Genomic DNA, 22,815 nt, shown 5'->3' with positions numbered 1-22,815 from the left:
TCACAGTTGATTGGCCCCAAGTTAAGCATCGAATTAGGCTGAGCCAATCAGGGTACTTTCTGAGAAATTTGCAAACTGCAAATTCTAAGAAAAAGAAGCTAGTGTCTGGAGTTGGATACCTCAACAATAAGATTTTAAACTTTGGGATTGTCTGAAGTCAAGATTCTCAGCATGTGGACCAGAAGAGCATTGGAAGCCAGTCTGGGGGTAAGGCTGACAGGGGCTGGGGTAGGGGCAGGGCAGGGAAATGAAGCAGACAGAAAATAATACAGATGACAAGTGGAGAGAAAACCTAATGGCTTTTGAGTCTATTCGTTCCAGTTGTTTTGAGGCATCCGTGTCTTTAGGTTTCAGCATCTGATTATAAATGTATCTTTTTTGCTTAAACCAGTTCTTAATTTTCCTGGGTAAGCTCATCCACTTTTCTGGTTTGACTACTACCCTTTGCTATTAAATCATAAAATGTTAAATTCAGCCTAGACCTCTCTCCTGAATCTCAGACCTGTTTATCCAACTGTCTATTGAACATCTGAACTTGGGCGTCCAATTGGCACCTCAAATGCATCATATCCAAAACTGAACTCATCTTCCCTCCTCCTCTAGCCCCCTTCTCATGTGTTCCCTATCTCAATAAATGGCATCGCAGTACCCCTAGTCATCAATCTGGGAGTTATCCCAGATTTTCCCTTTCCTCTTATCCCCATATCCTATAAGTCTAAGTCCTGCCAATTGTAACTCCCAAATGTCCTCAACGCTCTCCTTTTCTCTCACATCTACCCCCCCGCACCATTTCAGTCCCTGTCATTACTCCTTGCCTTCAATCTCAAAAGCTATCAATCCCTCCTTCCACCCAGCAGCTCAAATCATCCTTCTAATTTCTGGATATGATCACATTACTATTCTGCTCAAAATTCTTCAGTAGCCACAGTTTTCAGGATAAAATCTGAGCTCCTGCAGCTGGGTCGAATATTCACTCACATTACACTCAGATGTACAATGATATAAGTCTCCTCTGTTTCCTAGAACTGATTTGATCTTGCTCACAATGCCCTCGCCCTGCTGGGTAACAGGGGCAGGGGAACTAAAATTAATACACTTTGGTGAATTCAGTAGGGTCTCAAAATTTTTTTAGACAGTCTGTAAGTAATTCAGGTTTGGATGAGTACATATTTCAGATTATTTTACCCTTCTTGTTCTCATTTTCAAGATAGCATTTGGATTTATAGGGATCTTGTGAATTTCATGGCGTTGGAGGAAGGGGTCCCTGAGCAACATAGTCCTTGGGGTTGTGTCAGTTGGCATTTACTGAAATGTGGTTGGTCTGTTGTAAGTGAATTAGTGAATTACAACCCTGAGAGGAGCTGAGGCTAAAAGAGGTTAACAGCCCTGGGTGGGTATCTCAATTGGTTAAAACATCATCCCAATATGCCCAGGTTGCAGATTCAATCCCCAGTCAGGGCACATACAAGAAGCATCCAATGAATGCTTAAATAAGTGGAATAACAAATCGATGTTGTCTCTTCTCTCTCTCTAAAAATCTTTAACAAAAGAAAAAAAGGTCACCGTTTCATTCCCAGTCAGGGCACATGCCAGGGTTGCAGGCTCCATCCCCAGCAGAGGGCATGCAGGAAGCAGCCAATGGATGATTCTCTCTCATCATTGATGTTTCTCTCTCTCTCTCTCTCTCCCCCCCTTCCTCTCTCTGAAATCAATAAAAATATATTTAAAAAAAATAAATTTGCGGCGGGGAGTGGGTGAGTGATGGAAGGGGTTAATGGGGAAATAAGGGGACATCTGTAATATTTTCAACGATAAAGATAAATTTAAAATAAATAAATTTTAAAAAGGTTAATAACTTGCCCAAAGTCGCAAAGTTAGGGAAGTGGCAGAACCAGGAATCCATGCCACCCTGATTCTGGTAGGCACTTGGATCTGAGTTTAGGATTCCAGAGATAAGGCTGGTTTGGGAGCACTATCTTCATGGTATAGCTTCAGGGATGTGCTAGTCCATGGAGACCACGGAGAATGGGGTGAGCAGAGGGCCCGGTTCAGAACACTTAGGAACGTGAGGTAGGGTGGGAAGGCCTACCTGATGGCTCCTGCCTACGCTGATGTTCCCCTTAGGAGAGCTTCTAGGATGGGGTCACGCCTGTTCCATCCAGGGCTGAGCCATCCCGCAGGCGGCATTCCTCTCTGTCCCAGGTTCCCCCGTGGCAGCGCAAAGGCAAACCTCGACCAGTACTGGGTGGGAACTCAGTAAATGTGTTCAAAGAACTTGTGTTGGCAGAGCTGATCTCACCTCCTGGGGCCAGCGAATGTAGAGCCAGCCAGACCTCCTGGAGTGGGGAGGCAGATCCCACACCCAGGGGGGCGTGGGCGTGAGGGAGTATGGGGAGTTTTCAAGATGAGGAGGTCTCTTCCCAGGTGTGGGGAGGCAGAGTCTTCTACCAAATGTGAAGGGTGGTCTCCTCGGATATCGGGGTACAGCTTTGGCCTTTTTCAGATGCTGGGTGTGGAAGGTGCAAGAAATCCCGCAAGTAGGTGGGCCGCGCCATCCCCCCTCCTTGGGGAAGGATCAAGACAGAACTGCCCCTTCAACCCTCCTCCCGCCTCCGCCTGCCGCCTCCCTCCTCCCGCCACCCGCCATCTCGCCCGCACGCGGGGCGGGACAGTCCCCACCCCAGCGCACGACCAATGGCACGTGAGCCTGGAGCAACCAGCCAATTGAACGTCGGCAGCGGCGTGGGGGACGGCTCCGCTCCCCGCAGGCCGCGGGCCGCCGGCCTCCCAGGAGGCGGGGCTCTTCGCCGTTTTCGCCGTCCACCGAGCCCGGCCGAGCCCAGCCGAACGCAGCCGAGCCCAGCCGAACCGCGTGCCCGAGCCGCGGCCGCCGCCAGAGCGCCGCCCAGCAAGCGAGCGAGCGGCCGCGGCCGCGGAGGAGGCGCCGCCCCAGGGGGAGGAGGTACCCGCTCGCCGCAGACCGCCCGCGGCAGAGGCCGCCACGGTCCGGCCGCGGCGGGAGCGGCCAGCGGAGGCTGCGCGGCCAGGGGGAGGGTCGGGGGAGGGGACGTCGCCCCGACCCGCCTCCCCCGCCCCCAGCCCTCAGGCTTCCGAGCCTCAGTCGGCGGCCAGCATCTCGCTGCCCTGGACCCTCCGACGGGCGTGCACCGGTCTCAACTCAGGTAAGGGGGCCCTTCTCCCACGGGCATGGGGGCCGAGAACCGGGGACTCAGTCTCGGAGATAAAAACACATAGACCCACACAGAGACACGGAGACACAAGCCGGGAGAGAGACACAAAGACACAAAAGAGACGTACAGACCCCACGAGAAAGGGAGAGAGGCACGTCTACGGGGACAGAGGGACACACAGCCATGAAGAAAGAGGGAGAGACACGAGACCCATACACAAAGACAGGGAGAACGACAGAGACTGATACAGAGATACACAAAGAGACAGATGGGGAGAGAAACAAGACATACAGCAGACACAGACACTCAGAGACGAGGACACACAGATATAGAGGGGGGTACACAGAGGCAGAGGCACACAGACACGCAACTGACCTGGAGAGAGTCCCACACAGAGGTCACACCTAAGTACACAGCCTTGGATAGGCAGACCCACACATGCCTGCCAGGGCCTCCACAAAGTTCCCTCTGTGTGAGCTGGCACCTCCGGAGGTCTCCTGGGCTGGGGAGGTGGCCAGGCCACAAAAAAGCTGATCACAGTCCCCACTCTCCAAGACCTTGGGCTTCCTGGGTCCCACGCACTCACAGAGTGCTTTAGAGGGCTGGAAGCCGGGTGGGCAGGGCCAGAACATGCCCACCTGTCCTAAGGAGATTGAGATACAGGCTGCCTACTCCAGCTTCCCCACTGTGGCTATAGCCCCCTCCAGGTGTCCAGAGCCAGGCCGGAGCATGGGGTGTTGGCTCTGTGGAGTATTTGGGCCTGCTGGAACCCAGTCCTCTGCCAGGGAGCCAGAGTTGAGGAAGAGGATTCTCTTCTCCTCTCCTAGGCATCATCCTGTCCTTTCTCCTCAACACCCTTTCCTTTACTCTGAACCGCCCCCCCACAGGCTCAGGACTGCAGGTGGACATCTCTGCTGCCCAGGAATCATTGAGAGTGCGGAGAGGACAGCCTCCTCGAAAGACCGGCTATACCTGAATTCTGCCTCGGCATGGGCCTTGCCATTGAGGCAGCCCCGCTGTTGGTCCAGCTGTCTGTGCTGGTCTGAGGGTGCTGCCCATCATGGGGGCAGCCATTTCCCAGGGTGCCCTCATCGCCATCGTCTGCAATGGCCTGGTAGGCTTCTTGCTGCTGCTGCTCTGGGTGATTCTCTGCTGGGCCTGCCATTCCCGCTCTGCTGACATCGACTCACTCTCTGAATCCAGTCCCAACTCTAGCCCTGGCCCCTGTCCTGAGAAGGCACCCCCACCCCAGAAATCTAGCCATGAAGGCAGCTACCTACTGCAGCCCTGAAGGCCCCTGGCCTAACCTGGAGTCTGGGACCTAAGTCCACCTCACCCAGAGCCTGGAATCAGGATCCCAGGGTCCAACCAGCCTAGGGTCCAGAACTCAAGAGTCCAGCTTGTCTGGAGCTGGACCTAGCAACCCAGACTCTAGCCAGCCTGGCTCCAAGAGGGGCCCTGGTGGCCCTGGATAAACAGGCCCAGGGTGGGGGTTCATGAGTTGGTGCTAGGGCCTGGGCCATCTGGACTCTGCTCCATCCCAAGGGCCAGGGGCTGGGTCCACCCTCTTCTTAGGCCTAGTGCCTATAGGCCCTCTCAGTTGGAGAAGCAAACTGGAATCCTTGGCAATAATGGGAGGGTGTCCAGGTTGGGCCCCTCCTCTGGTCCTCCCACTGTTTGCTGGATAATAAATGGAACTATGGCTCTAACCTGAGATTTTCTCCTCTTCCTGAGGGCCTTTCAGTAGCAAAATTAAAGGTAGGGGTGGGTTTCCAGACAGGTTTATTCGTGCAAAGTAGGAATGGGTAATGGTGATTGAGGGCCAAGTCCTGGGATGAGGTGCTGGGGCCAGGGCTGAAGCAGGGTGCTAAGGGCAGATGCTGGAACCTGATAAGGGGTGGGTCACATATTAGATGTTAAGGCTGGGCTTGGTACTAGGGTAAGGGGCTACAAGTACTGGGTTCAAGAAATAGGACAGGGACTGAGGCCAGGCCCTTAGGTCTTAGGTTTCACTTCCCTCACCAGGTTCAGCAGTTTGTCCAATTTTGCGATCTCCACAGCTGGACCTTTCTGTACTTCCTGCCCTTTCTTTTCCTGGGAAGGGAAGTACAGGGGGAGGAATGGTGAAGGATGGGTTACCTCTCTCTGCGTCCCAGCAATACCTCCTCTGCCCAGCCTGCCCCCGTTGTGCCTTACCCCTCCCCCCCCGCCCAGTTAGATTCTAGAGCCCTGCCTCCCCAACCCCTACCTGATCCTTCCCCAACTCAGGATAGGTGACACAATGGCCCAGCTGAAGCTTGCAAGAAGCATCCAGATCTGGCTCTGAACCTCGTAGGGACATAGTCTGGATGCTGGAAGTGGGGGAGGGTATCTACCCACTGACCCTCAGAAGAACAACCCTTTCAAGCCAGGAGGAGCTGTAGCCCTGGAAAGAGGTGGAGCCTCTGACTGTTGGGACTACCCTCACCACAGGAATGTCCCTGGCTGAGTTCTAACAGGAAGCTATGAGGTGTGTGTGTGTGCACGCGCGAGCGGGGGAGAGAGGTGTGAAAAAACCACAGGTGCCCCTCACCTAGTACTCTAATACTTTCAGGTCGTGTTCGGAGTGGGATGCCATTTGGAGCCAGCCTGCTGTGTCAGACATACCCGGGGTTTGGGGAGGGTGTCAGAAGACCCAGGAGGGCAGATGGGACATCCCATGGGATTCTAGACATCCTTGACTGGGACTCTTCCTCAGAGAAGCAGATCCTGAGTTTATGACCCCTCACCCTCCTACAGAGCACTGTAATGCTTTAGCTGGTAAGCTGGGCCCTGAGAAAAAGAGTTTGGGACACTGGGGGAGGGGGAGCGGTGTCGTCACTCACAGGCCTTGAGAGCTCCTTGGCAGACCAGCACCAGTCCTATCCTCCCTTTTGCACATGCAGTGGGGTATGGGCTAGGCTGGGGCAGCTGCCATTTCCTGCCTTCCCTCTTCTCCAAGCCCCTGCCCTCTCAGCCACCTGTGCTTACTGGCACCTGTCCCGGCCTTGCCTGCTGAGAGCCCAGCCTGGATCTGGCCTGGGCTGTGAGGTGGGAGAGAGTGCAAGGCCAACAGCCCCCTTCCTGGCCCCATCTTGGCTGCTGTCACCTTTTGGAGCTCTGATTTCCTCCTGGTATGACCCCTGCACCTGCTCCCAAATCTGTCTCCCCTCCCTTTCAGACCAGTGCCTTTGCGACTACCCAGTTTACCTCTATATTCTTGAAGCAGAGGACAAAGATCTTTTTCTGTCCTTCCCACACTCCCAAATTAAGTTCATGTTTTCTTCTTGGCATCATCCCATCTCCTGAGAGGTAGGGGACCTGGCTTTTAGTTCCAGCTTTATCATTAACCCCCTATATGACTTTGGGCAAATTCCTTGACTTTCTAAGCCTATTTCCCACCTATATATACAATAGGGTAAAATAATCCTTGACCTTTGACAAGCTTCCCATGGGAAGCTCCCTGGGCCAGAAGTTGGACCTGTGTGGCCAATCCCACGGGAAGGGCAGGGGGGCTGCTGCCGCCAGAGGAGGGTCAGGAGGGATGACCAGGGGACTTCTGTTTGCACCAATCACTTGGCTGCTGATAGGATCAGATGGCAATTTCACAGGAGCCTCAAATCCACCCAAGTATCAGCTCTCAGTTATCACCTGCTCAGTCACCAGATACACAGAGGCCAGCTCTCCCAGGCATGACTGACCCTTGCTCTGAGAGGAGATGGAACTGAGTGCGGGAGATCCTTGCCTCCCTGGGTCAGAATGGACAGGGCAGGTCCCACCCAGATCTACCATCCTCACTTCATGAGGGCTATACCCCTTCCCCAAGAGATGACCATCATCCCTCCCACAGAGCTGTCCAGCTTTGCAAGCTCAAGCCTGGGTCTCTCTCCTCCCTAAATTAAGAGCAGATTTTATCTGTTCCACTAATTGTGCTGCCTCCTTCCCCCTCCTTGAGGCCAACTAGCTGGGCTCAGCAAAGAACTTCAGGCCACACCCGACCACCCCAGCCCCAGCCCACCACAGCCTCTGGGCCACAGCTGCAGGCGCTTAGCAGCCTTCTGAGTATTTATAGCCAAGTCCAGCCCCTCCCCCAGCTGGCTACAATTACAGGCTTGGCCAAACTTCCAGCCCTTGCCTCCCTGGCCTTGGAAGGGAAGAGAACAGGCCAACACCAGAGGGATGGTACAGTACCTTGGTAGGGGTGCAGAGGGCCAGGTGTCAGTTGTTGAGAGAGACAGGCCCCTGCCCTTGCCTCAAACTGCAGTAAATGCCTCAAATTGCAACTACGAAGTACAGTCTTCAGGGCAACTTGGCCCAGCCCTGGCCAGAGTTTGGCAGAAAGCAAGTTCCATTTCCTCTCTTAGCAACCAAGTGGGCAGGACTGGACTCTGGGCTCCTGGGCTCTGGCTTTTAAGTTGGGCCGTTAGGCTCTGGATTCTAAGGCCTGAGTTCTTAAGTCTGAATCTGGACTCTGAGAACTAGACTTTGAGATCAGGGCTCTGGGCAATGCGGCCTGTATTTGGGGCCCTTGGGCTCTGGGCAGGGTCTCCAGTTCATTAGAGATCTCAGAAAAGAACCATAGCTCTAAAGGAGGGCTGCCTGGCTGCTGACCTAGTTGTCGCGGCTCATTTCCTTCTTCCCTGAGTGGTCCCACAGTTCCCAGCACAGGGACCTCTGGAGCTGAAGCCCTGTGTAAGCCCAGCCAATGAAACAGTGACTAAGCCCCAAGCACCCTGCCTGAGTGACCTGGTCTACACCAAATAAGCCAATGGTGCCCACATGCTTCCGCCAGGCTTCAGACTCATATGGTCACCTACTCACTGGATATCACCTGGGGGCCCACAGGAAACTCAGATTCAGCATGTATAATCTGATCTCATTGTCTCCACAAACCTGCTTCTCCTATGCTCCTCATTTGGGCTCTGACATCATCCTTACCCTGGGCCTCTCAAGCCACAAACCTGGGGGCCAACCCCTGGCTCCTCCCATCCCCCACCACCCAGGAGACTATTTCCTTTGGTAGCCCAAACTCCCCAAGCATACCTTTGGCATCTTGCGCAAGTTGGGTGAGAGTTTGAGGCAGGTGACATGCCCACGGTCATCACCCACAATGATGATGGGGTGGATGGGATTGAACTGCACGTGGGTGATCTTGTTCTTCTTTTTGGCCACCACGGGCTGATTGCAAATGGCATCGTACTTGTTGATGGATAAGTCAAACACGTGGGTCTGTGGAGAGGTGGGTGTCAGCACACTTGGGGCTAAAGAGGCTTCAGAGGAACCACCCCTGGGCTTTCTGGGGAAATAGGATAGAAGCCTAGCACACTGGAGCTGGAGGCTGGAGAGAGGGCATTTGTGTCTGTTTATGTTTTTCCTGTGGTTGAGGAAATGAAAATAAAAAGCTTAGGAGAAAATTTAAGTCTATTCAGAATTAGCAATAAAAGCAACTACCATTTATTTAACACTGCTGTGTACTAGGGTCTGGGTTGTATCACCTAATTATAACCCTCAGAGCTGCTCTATAAGGTAGGTTCCGTTATCTCCATTTTATAAATGAGGAGATAGAGGCTCTTAAGGCTAACTTGCTAGTAAGTAGCGGCCAGGGTTCATACCAGTTAATATATGTAAGGTATTAAGATAGTGCTTGTCACATAAGTGCTTAACAAATGTTTGCTCTTATTTTTACCATGCCCTAAGTCCAAACCATTAGCGACTTTTGCCTGGACAGCTGTGGCAGTGTCCTAACTGGATGCCCTGCTTCCACTCTTGCTCTTCTGCTACAATCCATCCTCTATGCAGTGGCTAGACTTACCTTTATAAAAAAATCTAAAATCCTCTAATAGTCTCCCTCGGCACTATACATAAAATCCAGGTTCCTTATTCTAGATTCTCCACTCTCATCTCATACTTTCTCCCCTTTGTTCACTAAACCCCAGCCACACCTGCCTGCCTATTCCTAAAACCCCTCAAACTCACTCTCACCTCAGGGTGTCTGCACTAACTGTTCCCACGTGCACTAACTGTTCCCAGTGTGGAACTCCCCCCCCCCTTCACTTGGCTGGCTCTTTCTTGCCATTCAGCTCTCAGCTTGAGTATCACCTCTTAGCAGAAGCTTTACCTGACTACTCTAAGAGACTACCCAGTCCTTTTCTTTTACATCACTCTCTTTCTAAAATATAACAGCTTTATTGATATATAATGCACCCATTTAAAGTACAGAATTCTTGTTTTTTAGTATATTCAGTTATGCAACCATCGCCACAACCAATTTTAGAGCATATTCATCACCCCAAAAAGAACCCTGTGCCCATTAGCAGTCATTCCCCATTTTCTCCCACCACCACCCCCAGCCCTAGACCACCACACATCTACTTCCTGTCTCTATAGATTTGCCTATTTAGACAAATATAATCATATAATATGCGGTCTTTTGTGACTAGGTTCTTACACTAAGAATGTTTTTAAGGTTCATCCATGTTGCAGCATGTATTAGTACTTTATTCCTTATTATTGCTGAATAATAGTCCCTTTGGAGGTACATTTTGTTTATCCATTCATGAGTTGATGGACATGTGAATTTTTTCCAGTTTTTGACCATTAAGAATAATGCTGCTATGAACATTTGTATGCACACCAACCTCTTAGAATTTCTCCTAGCACATAACACTCTGGGAACTTTGCTGTTGCTGCTTTTTGTCTCGTTCCCTTCCCTAGAATATAAGCTCTGTGAGGGCAGGGACCTGAATCACTAGACCCTGGCCTGGAGCTAGAGTTGGCCCTTAGTAAACATCTGTTCAGCAAATAGATGACTGACTGACTTTAACGGGATGCCTTAATCACTATATTCTTTCCTTGGGTAGGTGCCCCTCAGTTTATATCAAAGTCCACAAGGAAAATGGGTTTGCATCTCAGAATTTTCTTACACAATATTTTTTGCTGAGCTTTTACCAGTTCACAGTGTTGGACTCCCATCTCCCCTTCTAATTTGCACACTTCCAGGGATGGGGACTCCACCACCTTTTAGACACTATTTCAATCACAGATCAGCTCTGACTCAAGTTTGTCTTTACGTCAAGCTGGTACTTGCCACTCTGTAGCTCCCATGCCAGGGGCCTCAGAGAAGGTAACTGCTCCTCACGGCATCTCATCCCCCAGAGCGCTCTCTCCTTCAAGATGAATAGCTGCATCCTTTCCTTGAGGCCTTGTGGGATGAACAGTTCCTCTTCTGACAGAGCCCTGGGTGCCCTGGCCCTTGAGAATACACGGACAGTCCTGGCCTGGGCACGGGGTATGCTCTCCCGGAGGAAGACCCTGGGATATTTCGTCCTATCTCCAGTAGCGGCTCAGCAGGGTCAGGAAGACGATACTCACCTTCCCATTGGTGGTGACTGCTGCAAACACAGTAGAAGAGTATGGTGCCCAGGCCACATCGCCCACGGCTGAATTTAGGTCATAGATGAACATCGGGGTCCTGCAGGTGGGGGGGTTTAAAGTTAATGACACAGAGGGTTCACAGTGCTGGAGCCCACAGCCCCAGCCCAGGGTGGGGCCTGAGGAAGGGCAGGACCAGGGACAGGCCCCTCACTTGACAGTGTGGTCCCAGATCTTCACTGTCCAGTCGGAGCTGCAGGACATGAAGACCTTGCTGTGGTATGGGTTCCAGGACACAGCATCTACTGCCATGTTGTGGGCATCATAGGTATCCAGGAATTGGCTGGAGTAGGATTTAGAGCACTGGGGGTTGAGTAAGGGATCAGGGGTCAGGAGTGAAAGAGAGGTCAGTAGCCATCACTTCCTTTGGGGCCCTGGAGGATCAGAACCTGAGACTCCTCTTCTGCCCTTATCCCACATCACGGTCACAGCGAAGCTGGGGCCAAGCCAACAGCTGCTCTTCTCACCCACAATACATCAGGGAGAAAGGAGTGATGGGGCACTTATAATTTCCAAAGATTAAGCACCTGAATTAATCTGAAATATAATTATATCACTTATAAATTATAGAACACATATACTCATGTGAACAGGAGTTTAAGTTTCTTTTTCCTTAAGTTTCTTTTCCCTAGGCCTTTACGGCCATACACTCCCCTTGATTCCGGACAAAGCAATTAAGGAGGTGACGCAGCTGTGGACAATGTATCCTTGAACAGGCATGGTCAGGCCGACCCAACCAGGAGTCAAGATATCATCAAGACATCGCCAGATGACCAAGAATAATAGCTGACACCTGTGGACATCCAGGGCTGCACAATAGCTGCATTCTGTTCCCAGACTCAGTTTACCCCATTTCCCTATGTAGCCCTATCCCTCAGGCCATTCCTTAAGACAAGTTTTGGATTGTCGTATGCTCCCTGTCTTCTTGGTTGGCTGGCCTTCTCAATAAACACCTTATATGATTCAACCCTGCCTCTGTTGAATTGGATACAGAAAAAGGCAGCCTGAACCCCACTGGGGTTTCCCAGTAACAGGAGGGGCTTAGGGGCCTGGGGGTTGGAGTGGACAGGGGAGCCTTCCTGGAGGGAAGGTGCCATAGTCTGCCCAGCAGATTCCAGGGCAGGTAGAAAAGGCCTTTCCTCTCTGAGCCAAGGCGAAGTAGGTCTGGAGGTCCTAGGGTCTGACGAGAAGGTTCCTGGGTACTTAGGTTTAAGTCGCCCTGTAAGGAGCTGGCACAGGGGCCAGATTGCAAAGGCCTGTGGACAGACAGAGCCCTGGGTCCATCTGAAGCCCACAGACAGAATCCTTGCAACAGTGATAAACCTCCCACCTTGCCCAGGTAAGGGCAGGTGCAGAGACGGGAACAAATCCCAATCTCATGATTTCCTGTTCCATTTCTTATCCTGACCAGCAAGCCTCTAGGCCCTCCCTCCTGGAGACAGTGTGACTGACTGGTCTTATTCTCTCTTGGGCCACCACTGGGAACGGTGGAGAGGGGGTGGGGACCTCTTTTGCATTCAGGCCAGCTCTGGCTGGGCCTCAGGGGCTCCCGGGAGGCTGCCTGTAATTAACATTCTGGTCTCTAAGCCTAAGAAAAACTTGCAGTAGAGCTATTTCTGGATGGATGGAGAGGTTCAAAGGCTGTTCACCTACTAACACAGACCTTGCAGAAACTGGCCATGAAGTTCCATCCTGCCGGCTGGAACACACCCGATATTCAGAGATAAATTTTCTTGTTACTTGGCCTTCAAAGCTCAGCTCAAGTTCAGATCTCCGCCAGGAAATCTTCCCAGAATGTTCCAACTCCCCCAACTCCCACTCCCACCTCTACCCCCTCCACACCCCAGAAGGGAGGGAGGGCCCTGAGGGAAAGATGCTGGGCTGGGCTAAAGTCACTCTTTAGATTCTTCTCCCCCTTTCTCGCAGTCAGCCCCTCTTTCTGCCACCCAATCAGTTCAAGAAATATATTCTCTTCCCCCGAGAAGCCTTCTAGAATTGATGAGCACTAAGGTCTGTCAGAATAGGGTCTGATGATAAGGTTCCTGGGTACTCAGGTTTAAGTCGCCCTGTAAGGAGCTGGCATGGGGGGCCAGATTGCCTCACCTTGTAGATTTTTCCCTCCTCTGTGCCCACTAGGAACATGTAGTCGATCTCTCTGTGGAAGTCAAAAGCAGTGCCACAGCCTTGGAAGAAGAGGGAGCAACCTTAGTTGGGTCCTGGGCAGGAGGTTCCCAGCGCCTCCCCTCCAGAGCAGGCCCCCTGGACAGCCTGAGCCCAGGCCCTGTGGGGGCTGCGGCCAGCCAGGCAAACAGAAACCGGCCCTCGGGCCTGCTGCTGGTCCCAGGCAGTTTGGACTCTGCACACTGCCAGGGCTTCTGCAGACAGGAATGGGGCCTGGGTAAACAAGGCAGGGATTGAGTTTAACAGGGTCAGGGTCAGGGTAAACAGGGACAGGGTCTGCAAACAAGGATGTCGTCTGTGCAAACAGGGATATAGCCTGCATAAACAGGGTGGGGATTGAGTAAACAGAGACAGAATCTGGGTAAACAGGGACCTGATCTGCATAAACAGGGTTGGATCTGCATAACAGCACCTGATCTGCATAAACAGGAACAGGGTCTGCGAACGGGAATGAGACCTACATAAACAGGGAGGGTCTGCAAACTGCCAAGGCCTGGGCGGAGGGAGCCAGGCTTTCCCATTACCTCCAGTCCTGGCTCCAGCTGAAGTGGAGGAGCGAGTACTCAAAACTGGGGAGGGCCACCATCACTGCCCCACACAGGACCTGAACGCCGTGGCCAGGCCTAGACATGAGTGAGCTAAGGCTCCTACCCACTGTGTGTAGCTGTAGCCCCTCTGGACCTTCCATGGTGCTGCCTTCCACCTTCAGCTTGATGATATCTGTGTGAACCAGCTCACTCTGCAGTCACAGAGGGGATGGGGAGGGCACATGAACTGGGCTGGATCAGCAGGGTTAAGGGGGAGTCCCTTTTCCATTCGGCTCACCCCATTCCCCAGCCACCCCTGCATGACCCCTTCTGGGAAACAGGCACCTTCACAAGCGTCCAAGACACGATCCTGCCATCAGACGACACAGAGAAGAAGTTAAGGTTGTTGTCCATGTCATCCTTCTGCCACTTGACCTGAAACACCCCAAACTGTGAGCTCTGGCACTCTGCATGGGTATTGCATTAGGACTGTGAGCTGAGCAGGGCTCCCTCAAGAACCCATCTGAGGTTCAGAAGCAAATCTGAAAGCCTATTTCCCAGAGTCCCAGGATAGGCCCACCCTCCTTCCCTCCCTCCTTCTATTGTTTTTCATTGTTGTTGTTAACCCTCACCCGAAGGTATTTTTCCATTGATTTTTAGAGAGAGTGGAAGGAAGAGAGGGAGAGAGAGAAAAACATCGATGCTAGAGAGATACATTGATTGGTTGCCTCCTGTATGCTCCTTGACTGGGCCTGGGATGGAAACTGCAACTGAGGTACATGCCCTTGACTGGGAATTGAACCTGGGACCCTTTGGTGCATGGGCTGGTGCTCTAACAACTGAGCGCACCAGCCAGGGCCTTCTATCCATCTCTATCTCTCTTATCCCTCTTGCCCTGACTATCCTGGGGCAACAGTGCCAAGTCAGAGCACGGCCCTAATCCACTGGCTTGTCAGTGGAGGTGCTCAGTTCCTCCCTGGTTTGGTTCAACCCCCTCACATAGGGCCTGGAAAGGACAGGACCCATCAACCAGTTTCCTCATTTATAAAACAGGAACCAAAACAGCACAGGTTTGTTGTAAGGAAAAAATGACATAATAAATGTGAAGCCCTTAGGTCAGAGCATCGCATATAGTAAGTGTTCAATAAATGTTAGCTGATATCCTCATTATCACTATCATCCTAGGAACTGGGGTGCAAATGTTCTGCAGCTGGCTTTTCCCTGCTTGCCCCCTCCCCGATCTCCTCTTCCAGGCTTAGCCTTTCTCTAGGCAGTCTTTCCTCTGTTCTCACCTTCACTTCACCACTAGCTCCTGCTCCCAGAATCTTTCTCTCAAATCTCAGATTTGAGCTGCATTTCTCCATCTGCAAATTGGGGTTAATAATCCTGCCCCACCCATCTTCTCAGGGCCAGAAGCAAACATATGGGAAAGTGTTTTGGAGACAGAGCTGTTGTCTTACGAAGATGACACGCTTCAGGCTCAAGTTTCTGTTGCCAGATGTGGAGGCTGGGCTAAGCCATGTCCCGGAGGGCTGAGGAGGGGCTGGGTGCCTGGAGCCTTCCATCCTCCTGCTCCCTCCAGACCTCCCATGCTGGGACCAGGGTCCCTTCCCCAGTCACAGGCAGAGGCCAGTGAGGGAGGGCAGGAACCCAGTGCCACTGCCTGTAACCACAGCTGTCACCATGGCTGTTAAGGGGTACTGGCGGGGGAGAAAAAAGGGGTTGCTGCTTCCCAACCACTACCCAGGCCTGGTGGATTAGAGCTGCAGGAGGGTAGCTGCTCTTTTGCACTTTCACTGGGGGCCTAGAACACCATGGAGCCTCTGAGACACAAGTCAGAGCTGGCCCTGATGCTGAGACCAGTTCCCTTTCTGTGTAAAGATAGTCCCTTTAAAGAGGGGAGGGGACGGGGGTGTCAAAGGCCAGGCTGTAAGAGGCGCTAGGGAGCTACAAAAGGAAGTGTTTAATGAGCTGCCGCCAGCATGCATGGAAATTGTATTTCACACCCCACTTAGCAGCCTGATGCCCAATGGGGGGTGATGTGTGCATTTACAAGTGCATGTGTATGTGTGTAAGTGTGTGCAAGTCACACACATGCTCCTGGGGTAGAGGTGGGAGGGTAGGAATAAAGTGTGTGGGGGTACAAGTGGCAAGTGGGGTTAAGAGAATGAATGAATGCCCAGGAAGCAGGTGGTAGGGAGGACATGGAGGCTGCTTAACAGATTCTTTCTCTTATGCCTTATCTGATTAGGGCAAACCTGCTTGACCCCAGTTTGTGCTCATTTATCTTTCTTGCCACTTTCCCCAGTGTTGTACAGAACACACACACACACACACACACACACACACACACACACACATCCAGCAAAGTGTTGCTGGTTGAGGCTTCACAGTGGGGCATGAACAGCACTGGGCTACTCAGGCGGGCTCCCTGGGGAAGTAGCCTGTGTAATGAGACAGGAACCCAGCCCTCTTTGAACAGGCAGTTTTCTCCCTGCCTCCAAAACCTTCCATGGCTCCCTGCTGCCAACAGAACAAAGTCCATCTGCCCCAGCCTGGCATTTGAGATCCAAAATAACCTCCTTAGTCTCCCTGAGACACAGACCCTTTGAGAAGGACCTAGACTCTGATGTCTTTTATGTATCATTCACCAGCCTGGCTCTCCTTCAAGCTCCAGGCTCATGCAACCAACTGGCTGTAGGACACCTCCTCTGGCATCTTGTATTAACTTCTGGCCAAACCTGTTCCTCTTCTGCATTTCCCACTTCTGTGGATGTCCTGCTGGGTACCCCAAATGATTGTCCCAGGCACCTCAAGTCAGAGCCCCAGGCAGCATCACCAGCTCTTCCCTTTTCCATAAGAAATCAGTCGTTTCCTTTTATTGGTTTACTGCTTCAACAGCTCTGGACCCTGTCTTCTCATTTCTCTCTGCGCTGCCTCTGTCCTAACTGCAGCCAGAGTAAATCTCCAAGACATAAATATGACTGTGTTACTCCTCTGCCCCAAACCCTCTGATGGCTGGGTAGTGATTTTCAAACTATGCTGGGGGGTGGGGGGAAATCTTAGGAGCCTGGGGAAAGTACCTCAGGAGATAGGGGGAGTGATAACAGGGGACCCTCAAACAAGTATGACCCTGATCCTACCAGTGCAGCTCCCCTCTCGTCTTTTTAACATATCGGGCTTCCATACGAACACTTCATTTGAAACCACTGGCCTACAAAGTCCAAGCTTCTTACCTGCTGGAGACGCACACTCATGACTGGGTGCCTGTGCTTGTCTCAGTCCTGCCCCCTCCCTGTCTCTCACACTGTGCTCCAAATGATGTGCTGTTTCCCAGCAGGCCACTGGGCTTGGTGCCCCTGTGTCATTGCACCTGTGACCCCTTTGTATCCTTCTTCATCTCACTGATACTTTCCCATCCCGCCCTCTTGGCCCTGCTCCGCCTCCTGGACAATCCGTGCCCCTCCTCAGTGCCCCGTGAGCCCTCTGCGGCCCATAGCACACTGCCTGTCATGCTCAGCCTATGGCTGTGGTTATCTCCCCACTAGGACTCCAGAGACCAAGCCCTTAAGCATCCTGGATTCCCAGAGGAGCAAACAGGGAGGAGTTACCAAGTGGGTGAATGAGAAAGAGCAGGCGGAAAATGCGGGGAAGAAGGGAGCAGGAAGTGAGTAAACTAGTGAGAGACAGGCAGGCCCCTCCCATGGCCCAAGCCATGATTCCAGCCAAGAACTCTAAGTCTTCGGTTTTGCAAAGGCAGCAGCCCTGTTTTCCTGACAGGATGGTGAGAGAGCAGAAGGCCACCCCTCTCCAGATGGGTTCCAGTCTCCCTGGCATCTGCCCAGCGAGAGGGAAAATGTGGCTTCTGCATGCCCCATTTCTTTCCCCAACCTGTTATTTGACTTAGAGAACCTAGCAGAGTGGGAGCAGGGTGGTTGACCTGGCCCCTTGCCTTCTGCTGGGCTTGAGGAGGGTGGTCAGGCCAACCAGAGATGCTTCATGCTTAGCCCTGGATTATCTGAGAGTGGGGCCAGGGCTGACACTAGTTCAGGCCTGTCAAAGCATCTCTTTTCTCCTCGCCCCGGGCTTTAAAATCCCTGCAGACATCTCTGGATGGAGGCAATGAACTGGGAAGTGTGTTTTTCGGTAGAGAGAACTCCGAGGCTACAAGGTCGGGCCCCTGCTTTGGTGGAGGGGGGGTGTTTAGTGGGTGGGGTGCTTCCCTCCCCCTGCCCTGGCTCTTGAAGGATGAAGCTGAAAGAGCACCATGTCCTCTGTGCCTGGACAGTCCACTCTCTGCTCAGGCCTGAGAGCTAAGAACCAATACCTGGGACAGGTGCCCACATGACTCAGAGAGCTCAGGACCAGAAGAGGCAGAAGTGCAGGGCCTGAATGCAGACTGGTTGGGGCATGGGGCAGAAGATGAGAAGACAGTCCCAGCACTGCCTGATGCGCCCAGAGGCCTTGGACAACTTGAGGTAAAAAACTATCCTTAGATTCTCCCAGACCTGCCCATGAGGTCAGGGTACACAGCCTCAGAGGGAAGGGGACCTTTGGAACACAGTGAGGAAGGGCCTGCAAAGCCAGAGCCATTGAGAAACTATGAAATGAAATCCACTCCCAATTGTAATAAGATGGGAGACAGGGTGAAACCTAGATCCAAAGTCCAGGTAATAGTCCCTTTCTATGTCTGTCTGGAGAAGAGGGGTGCTACAGAGAAGCCTCAGGGTCAGACCTTGCCTACCAGGCCTTATGGTCCCACTCAGAGGGTGGGCAATGGGCAGCACCCACACTGCCTGGGAGTTCCCCCAAATCTAGCCCAGATGGAAGAGAAGAGCCTTTTGGGGAGTTGAGGAAGCCACAGACAGGGAACTTAACATACTCAGCGGAGGCCTATCAGGCCCTGGAGGCTTCTAGCCACAGGCTCTGGGTCACTACTCACCATGCTTAAGAGAACCTTAGCAGACAGATGGGCCCTTTTGATGGGATCTCTGGGGCAGCAGACACAGCTCTTACTGCAGACCCTCTTAGCTTCTAATTCTCACCTTCTGTCCTTCTCGGCCCCTTCTCAGACCCTTGGTCTCTGTCATCCCCATGTCCCTCCTCCTCTCCAAGGTCCCTTCCTTCAGTGGCTCCCAGGCCCATACACTACTCACCCATACCCACATCTCCCCTCCCGGTTCGAGGCTGACCTGCCACACAGGGTCCGTGTGCTTGCCAGACTTGGCTGAGCTGCGGAAGGCGGGCAGGGAGTGGGGCTTCTTCAGGTTGTAAATGGCCACGTTGCCGTCATAGTGACCCACCACCACCAGGTAGGGGTGGTCCACGTGCATGTCGAGACACATGATGCCGCTCTCGCTGCTGAAGGTGTATTCAGGGAAGCTGGGGTTCTTCATGCTGTAGAACAGCAGCATGCCCCGGCTCTGCTTCATGAAGTCATCTGCCCCGGGGAAAATGGGCCTCTGCAGTTGGAGGATCCAGTTGCCCTGCCAGGAAGCCCTCATGCCCCTTCCCCACTGGATGAACAAGCCCCGTCCTGCTCTGCCTCTGCCAGAGACTGTGGGCTTCCTCTCTCGGCTTAATCTTCTCTGTCTGTGAAATGGGATCGTAAGACTTGGCCTACCCTTTCTCAGGGTTCACAGGAGGATCCAACAACCAGTAAAGGTGACCAGGCTTATCTGAGGGACTGACCGTCATTCTCTTTACACTCCCTGGGGTACAGGAAAGGGGTATACAGGCTCAAAAAAATTGCTATGTGAAGAATGTGTGTGGGCTTCAGAAGGAGCAGTATTCTCAGAGAGGATTCAGATGTCTGGGCCAGGGGCAGGTTGCTGTCCTTAGATGCCTGCATGATGCCTATGTGCCTCCCAGCCCTCCCGCCAAGGACAGGGTTTCAGTGTGGACTAACATGGAATTGTCTATAAGAGTCCCAAACTAGCCACCTCCAGGCATTTTCCCATATCTTCTGGCCCCACAATCCCTGAACTCTAGCCCTAGGCATGCTCCCAGAATCGAGAAGTCCCAGGCCAGCCAGTCAGGCTTCTACAGGCCACTGTGCCATCCTTCTGGCCTGGGCACAGCTTTTGGTGATTAACCATGGACCACTTGGCAGAGTTCCTCCTCTCTGCCTGCCCCATGTCAAGGGAGTGCTTCCCACTCTTTTTAAAAATCTCTGTATACTTAGTGCCCTGACAATTCAGTCACTGAACAGAATCCAGTCCCAAGCCTTCAAGTCCAGCTCTGCTGCCACCAGCCCAGGACCCTTTCCAAGTTCAGAAGAGCCAGAGCTGGAGAGGTGGAAGGTTAGAGCCACCCTCCATCTTGGGGGCCTATGCTAAGGCAGCCTTTGGCTGAGAAGAGGGCTCTCTCCCCCACATGGTGGTCAGGAAGGCAAATGCTGCTGCTCTGGGGAAAGTGAGCCCCTCCCCGGTGGGTGCCCTGCCTTGTATATCTTATTACAGATGAGTAGGCCTTTTACTTAGCCTTCCACCAAAGGATGGAGTAAGCATGGATAGCATGGGCGGGCAGGCTTGCTCTCTCCGGTGGGAGGCTTGCCTCCTGCTAACCCTGCTCTGCTGGATAATCTCTAAGCCCTCTCTGACTTGGTCCTCAGTGATCCACAAGATTTGGAGGAGGAGAATCAATCACCTCCTAGAGCCTGATTTGGCAGTTCTCAGAAAACCATGGTCTCAGGGGAGGGATAGCTTAATTCCACAATTGACCTCTCGCTGCCCTCAGTTCCCTCTGCTAGGGCCCAGGCAGAGTAGTTCCCAGTGAAGAGTATGGGTGGATGTCTTCTTGAACTGGCAATCACCATTGGGGGCCTCAGCCTCCCAGCTTTATCCTTGCTCTGCAAGTAATAGCTCTAGATCATGGGGGGGGTCACTCTTGAGAGTTCTGGCTATCAGGAGAAGCCTGGGCTCCTGCTCAGGATTCAGGGAGAGCAAGACAGGCAGAGGGCATAGCGGAGCATCAGGCTAAAGCCAGGTCAGTGGACACAGGGAAGTAGATGACAAGCTGCAAAGACAAGGATATTGAGCCAACCCTGGACAGCAGGCCCCCTCCTCTCTTACTGAGTCCAGTTCAGGGCTCACTCTAAGGCAGCAGCTGTCTAATGACTCCCTTTATTAAGTCATACAACAGGCACATGGAGGGGGACTGTGGTAGGCTGAATAATGGCCCCCCCAAAGATATCCATGTCCTAATCCCCAGAACCCATAAATATGTTACTTTGCACAGCAAGAGATTTTACGGATATGATTAAGTTTAAAACCTTGAGATGGGGAGATTATCCTGGATTATCTGGGTGGACCCAAGGTAATCACAGGGGTTCTTATAAGGGAAAGAGGAAGGCAGGGGAGTCAAAGAAGGAGATGTAACAACAGAAACAAATGTCAGAATGATGCAATTGCTAGCTGGAAGGGAGCCACAAGCCATGGAATGTGGGCAGCCTCTAGAAGTGGGAAAAGGCAAGGAAATGGATGTTCCCCTAGAGCCTCCAAAAGGAATGAAGCCCTGCCAATCCCTGATTCTTGTTCAGTGAAATCTATTTTAGACCTCTGACCTCCAGAACTATAAGATAATAAATTTGTGTTGTTTTAAGCCGTTATGTTTGTGGTCATTTGTTATAGTAGCAATAGGACACTAATTTTGTAGGCACTCAGGAAAGGCTGGCCCAAACCTCACTTTTAGGAATTCGAAGGAGATGCCCCCATATATAGCTCCTTCTCCTGGGATGGTTTAAAAGCAGTCCCTCTAGAAGTCAGGGGGATGGATGCAATGATCCTCAGCACTTCCGATGACGATAATGAAATCCTCCCTCAGTTTCCAACACCCCAGCCCTGCCACCTTGGACTCCAGGAACAGAAATGCCCCTTGGATTAGGATTTTCACAGTCCCCAATGGCAGGGGACCACCCCAAGGCTGCCCCATCAGTGCCAGAGGGTTCAAAACCCCCGGCATGGCCCAGAAGCTGTGGTGCCAGGCTGGGCTCAGTCTCCCAGGCAGCTGGGCTTTTCCAAGCACTCTCATCCAATTAGAATTCATATTTAAACAGTGTGGGAAGTAAGAGCAAAGCCTCGGAGACAGAATACATCAAGCGGGACATTTAATTTGATTTAGGGAAAATGAGGCAAACATTTGAGAACCTAAATAACTAACCAGTAATTAAACTAACAACAGGAATGCCCTTGCACTACAACTCGGCGAGCACAGTGGCCTTTATGGACTGTATTTACAAAGAGACCTGACAACATAATTAGTCCCGTAAATTTCACGCAGCCTGCGGCCGGGGAGTGATGGATTTTGTGTGTGGAGGATGAACAGGGAGAAATGAGGTGGATGAATTTCCATTTTCAGTAAGTGAAATTAACATTGCTTAATTAGTGAAGCTGACAAATAAATGATCAGGGAAGATTTAAATCCCTGCAAGTGTATATTTGGCCTGGGCAGGTGCGGGAACAGGCCAGGATGTGGTGTGACTGAGGGAATGGGTTTAGTGCCCAGGACTCAAGGCCTGACTTTGGCTCCTTTTGATGGTGCGTCCTCCAGAGGGAGGCTAGGCTAAGGGACAGCTGGGAAGTCAGGACCACACAGAGTTTCTAAGATCTGTTCCATCATCCCTGCCTGAAAAACCATAAGGAGTCCCCATTCCCGTGCCATGAACTGCCTAATGAGCTGGAAAGGATCGCATCAGAGCAGCAGGCTGACATAAATGCAACCCAGCTCTGCCCCCTTTCCTGGACAAGCTCCCTTTGCCCTCCAATGTTCCTCCATCTGCTTTCACCTGCTGATAGCCTTTTTCTCCACTCTGCTGGGAACATGGAGTCTGGCCCTACAGGGCACCCAGTCTCTGCCCCGTACGCAGCCTGGCATGCCCATCGCCTGGCACCCAGCAGCCCCAGAAGGGAGGCAGGTGTGGATGCTTCTGTGCTGCTGCAGGCAATTACCTGGACTCCCTTTCCCCACTAGCTTGCTCCTGGTCTGGCTCCAGGCAACCTGCCCTGTCCCCAAAATGGGTGATTGGCCCCTATCCTTCCTAGGATACATAGCTACCCCTGCCAAAGTCATATTTGGCTGGGTCAGGGAATAAATGTCTGGGAATTCCAGGCAAAAGGAGGCCTGGGCTGAGCTCACCAGGGTCAAACCCAGTGACAAAACCCAAATGCTCACTCCAGTGTTTGTTCACATGAGGCAAGTCTGATGACTGAAGGCTGGCATCTGGGAGCATCCAAAGACAGTGTGATGGATGCTGGTGAGCCAGCTGTTCCTTACAATGACCCTGTCCAGTAACTGGGTGCCTATGGCCTTCCTCAGTTTTGCCTTCTTTCTTCCAGGGAAGCCCTGGGCACTCAAGAGCATGGGACTCCCAGAGGTGACCTCAGGAGTAAATCCAGGGGCCCTCCTGAGTCCCAGCCCTGCTTGGGTCTGCTCAGGCCTCTGCAGAGTCTTACTAAGATATGCTGGGC

General features: G+C 52.3%; 2 protein-coding genes across 2 annotated transcripts in view; one reads left to right on the top strand and one right to left on the bottom strand.

Annotated features, from left to right (window-relative positions):
* The first annotated feature begins 3,082 nt into the window (after positions 1-3,082).
* On the top strand, positions 3,083-4,900 carry ENHO (energy homeostasis associated). The gene is made up of 2 exons (XM_016222818.2): positions 3,083-3,182; positions 4,079-4,900. Exon 2 carries the CDS (start codon positions 4,252-4,254, stop codon positions 4,480-4,482), a length of 231 nt encoding a protein of 76 aa, XP_016078304.1. The 5' UTR covers positions 3,083-3,182; positions 4,079-4,251; the 3' UTR covers positions 4,483-4,900.
* A 247-nt stretch (positions 4,901-5,147) lies between these two features.
* Positions 5,148-22,815, bottom strand: part of DNAI1 (dynein axonemal intermediate chain 1) — a 39,461-nt gene continuing 21,793 nt past the window's right edge. The window contains exons 12-19 of the mRNA XM_016222804.2: positions 18,541-18,788; positions 13,694-13,783; positions 13,473-13,560; positions 12,744-12,823; positions 10,795-10,943; positions 10,581-10,680; positions 8,253-8,438; positions 5,148-5,285 (exon numbers count right to left, since the gene is read on the bottom strand). Of these exons, the coding sequence (XP_016078290.2) occupies positions 5,187-5,285; positions 8,253-8,438; positions 10,581-10,680; positions 10,795-10,943; positions 12,744-12,823; positions 13,473-13,560; positions 13,694-13,783; positions 18,541-18,788 (1,040 nt within the window). The 3' untranslated portion in view covers positions 5,148-5,186. The remainder of the gene's footprint in view (positions 5,286-8,252; positions 8,439-10,580; positions 10,681-10,794; positions 10,944-12,743; positions 12,824-13,472; positions 13,561-13,693; positions 13,784-18,540; positions 18,789-22,815) is intronic.

This window comes from Miniopterus natalensis, chromosome 12, assembly GCF_054644295.1.
Source record: "Miniopterus natalensis isolate mMinNat1 chromosome 12, mMinNat1.hap1, whole genome shotgun sequence".
NCBI classification, from domain to species: domain Eukaryota; kingdom Metazoa; phylum Chordata; class Mammalia; order Chiroptera; family Miniopteridae; genus Miniopterus; species Miniopterus natalensis.
This window is presented reverse-complemented; position numbering and strand designations above follow the sequence as displayed.

What these genes read in the sequence shown, in the direction of transcription:
- ENHO (XM_016222818.2), top strand. Translation starts at nt 4,252, where the DNA reads ATGGGGGCAGCCATTTCCCAGGGTGCCCTCATCGCCATCGTCTGCAAT.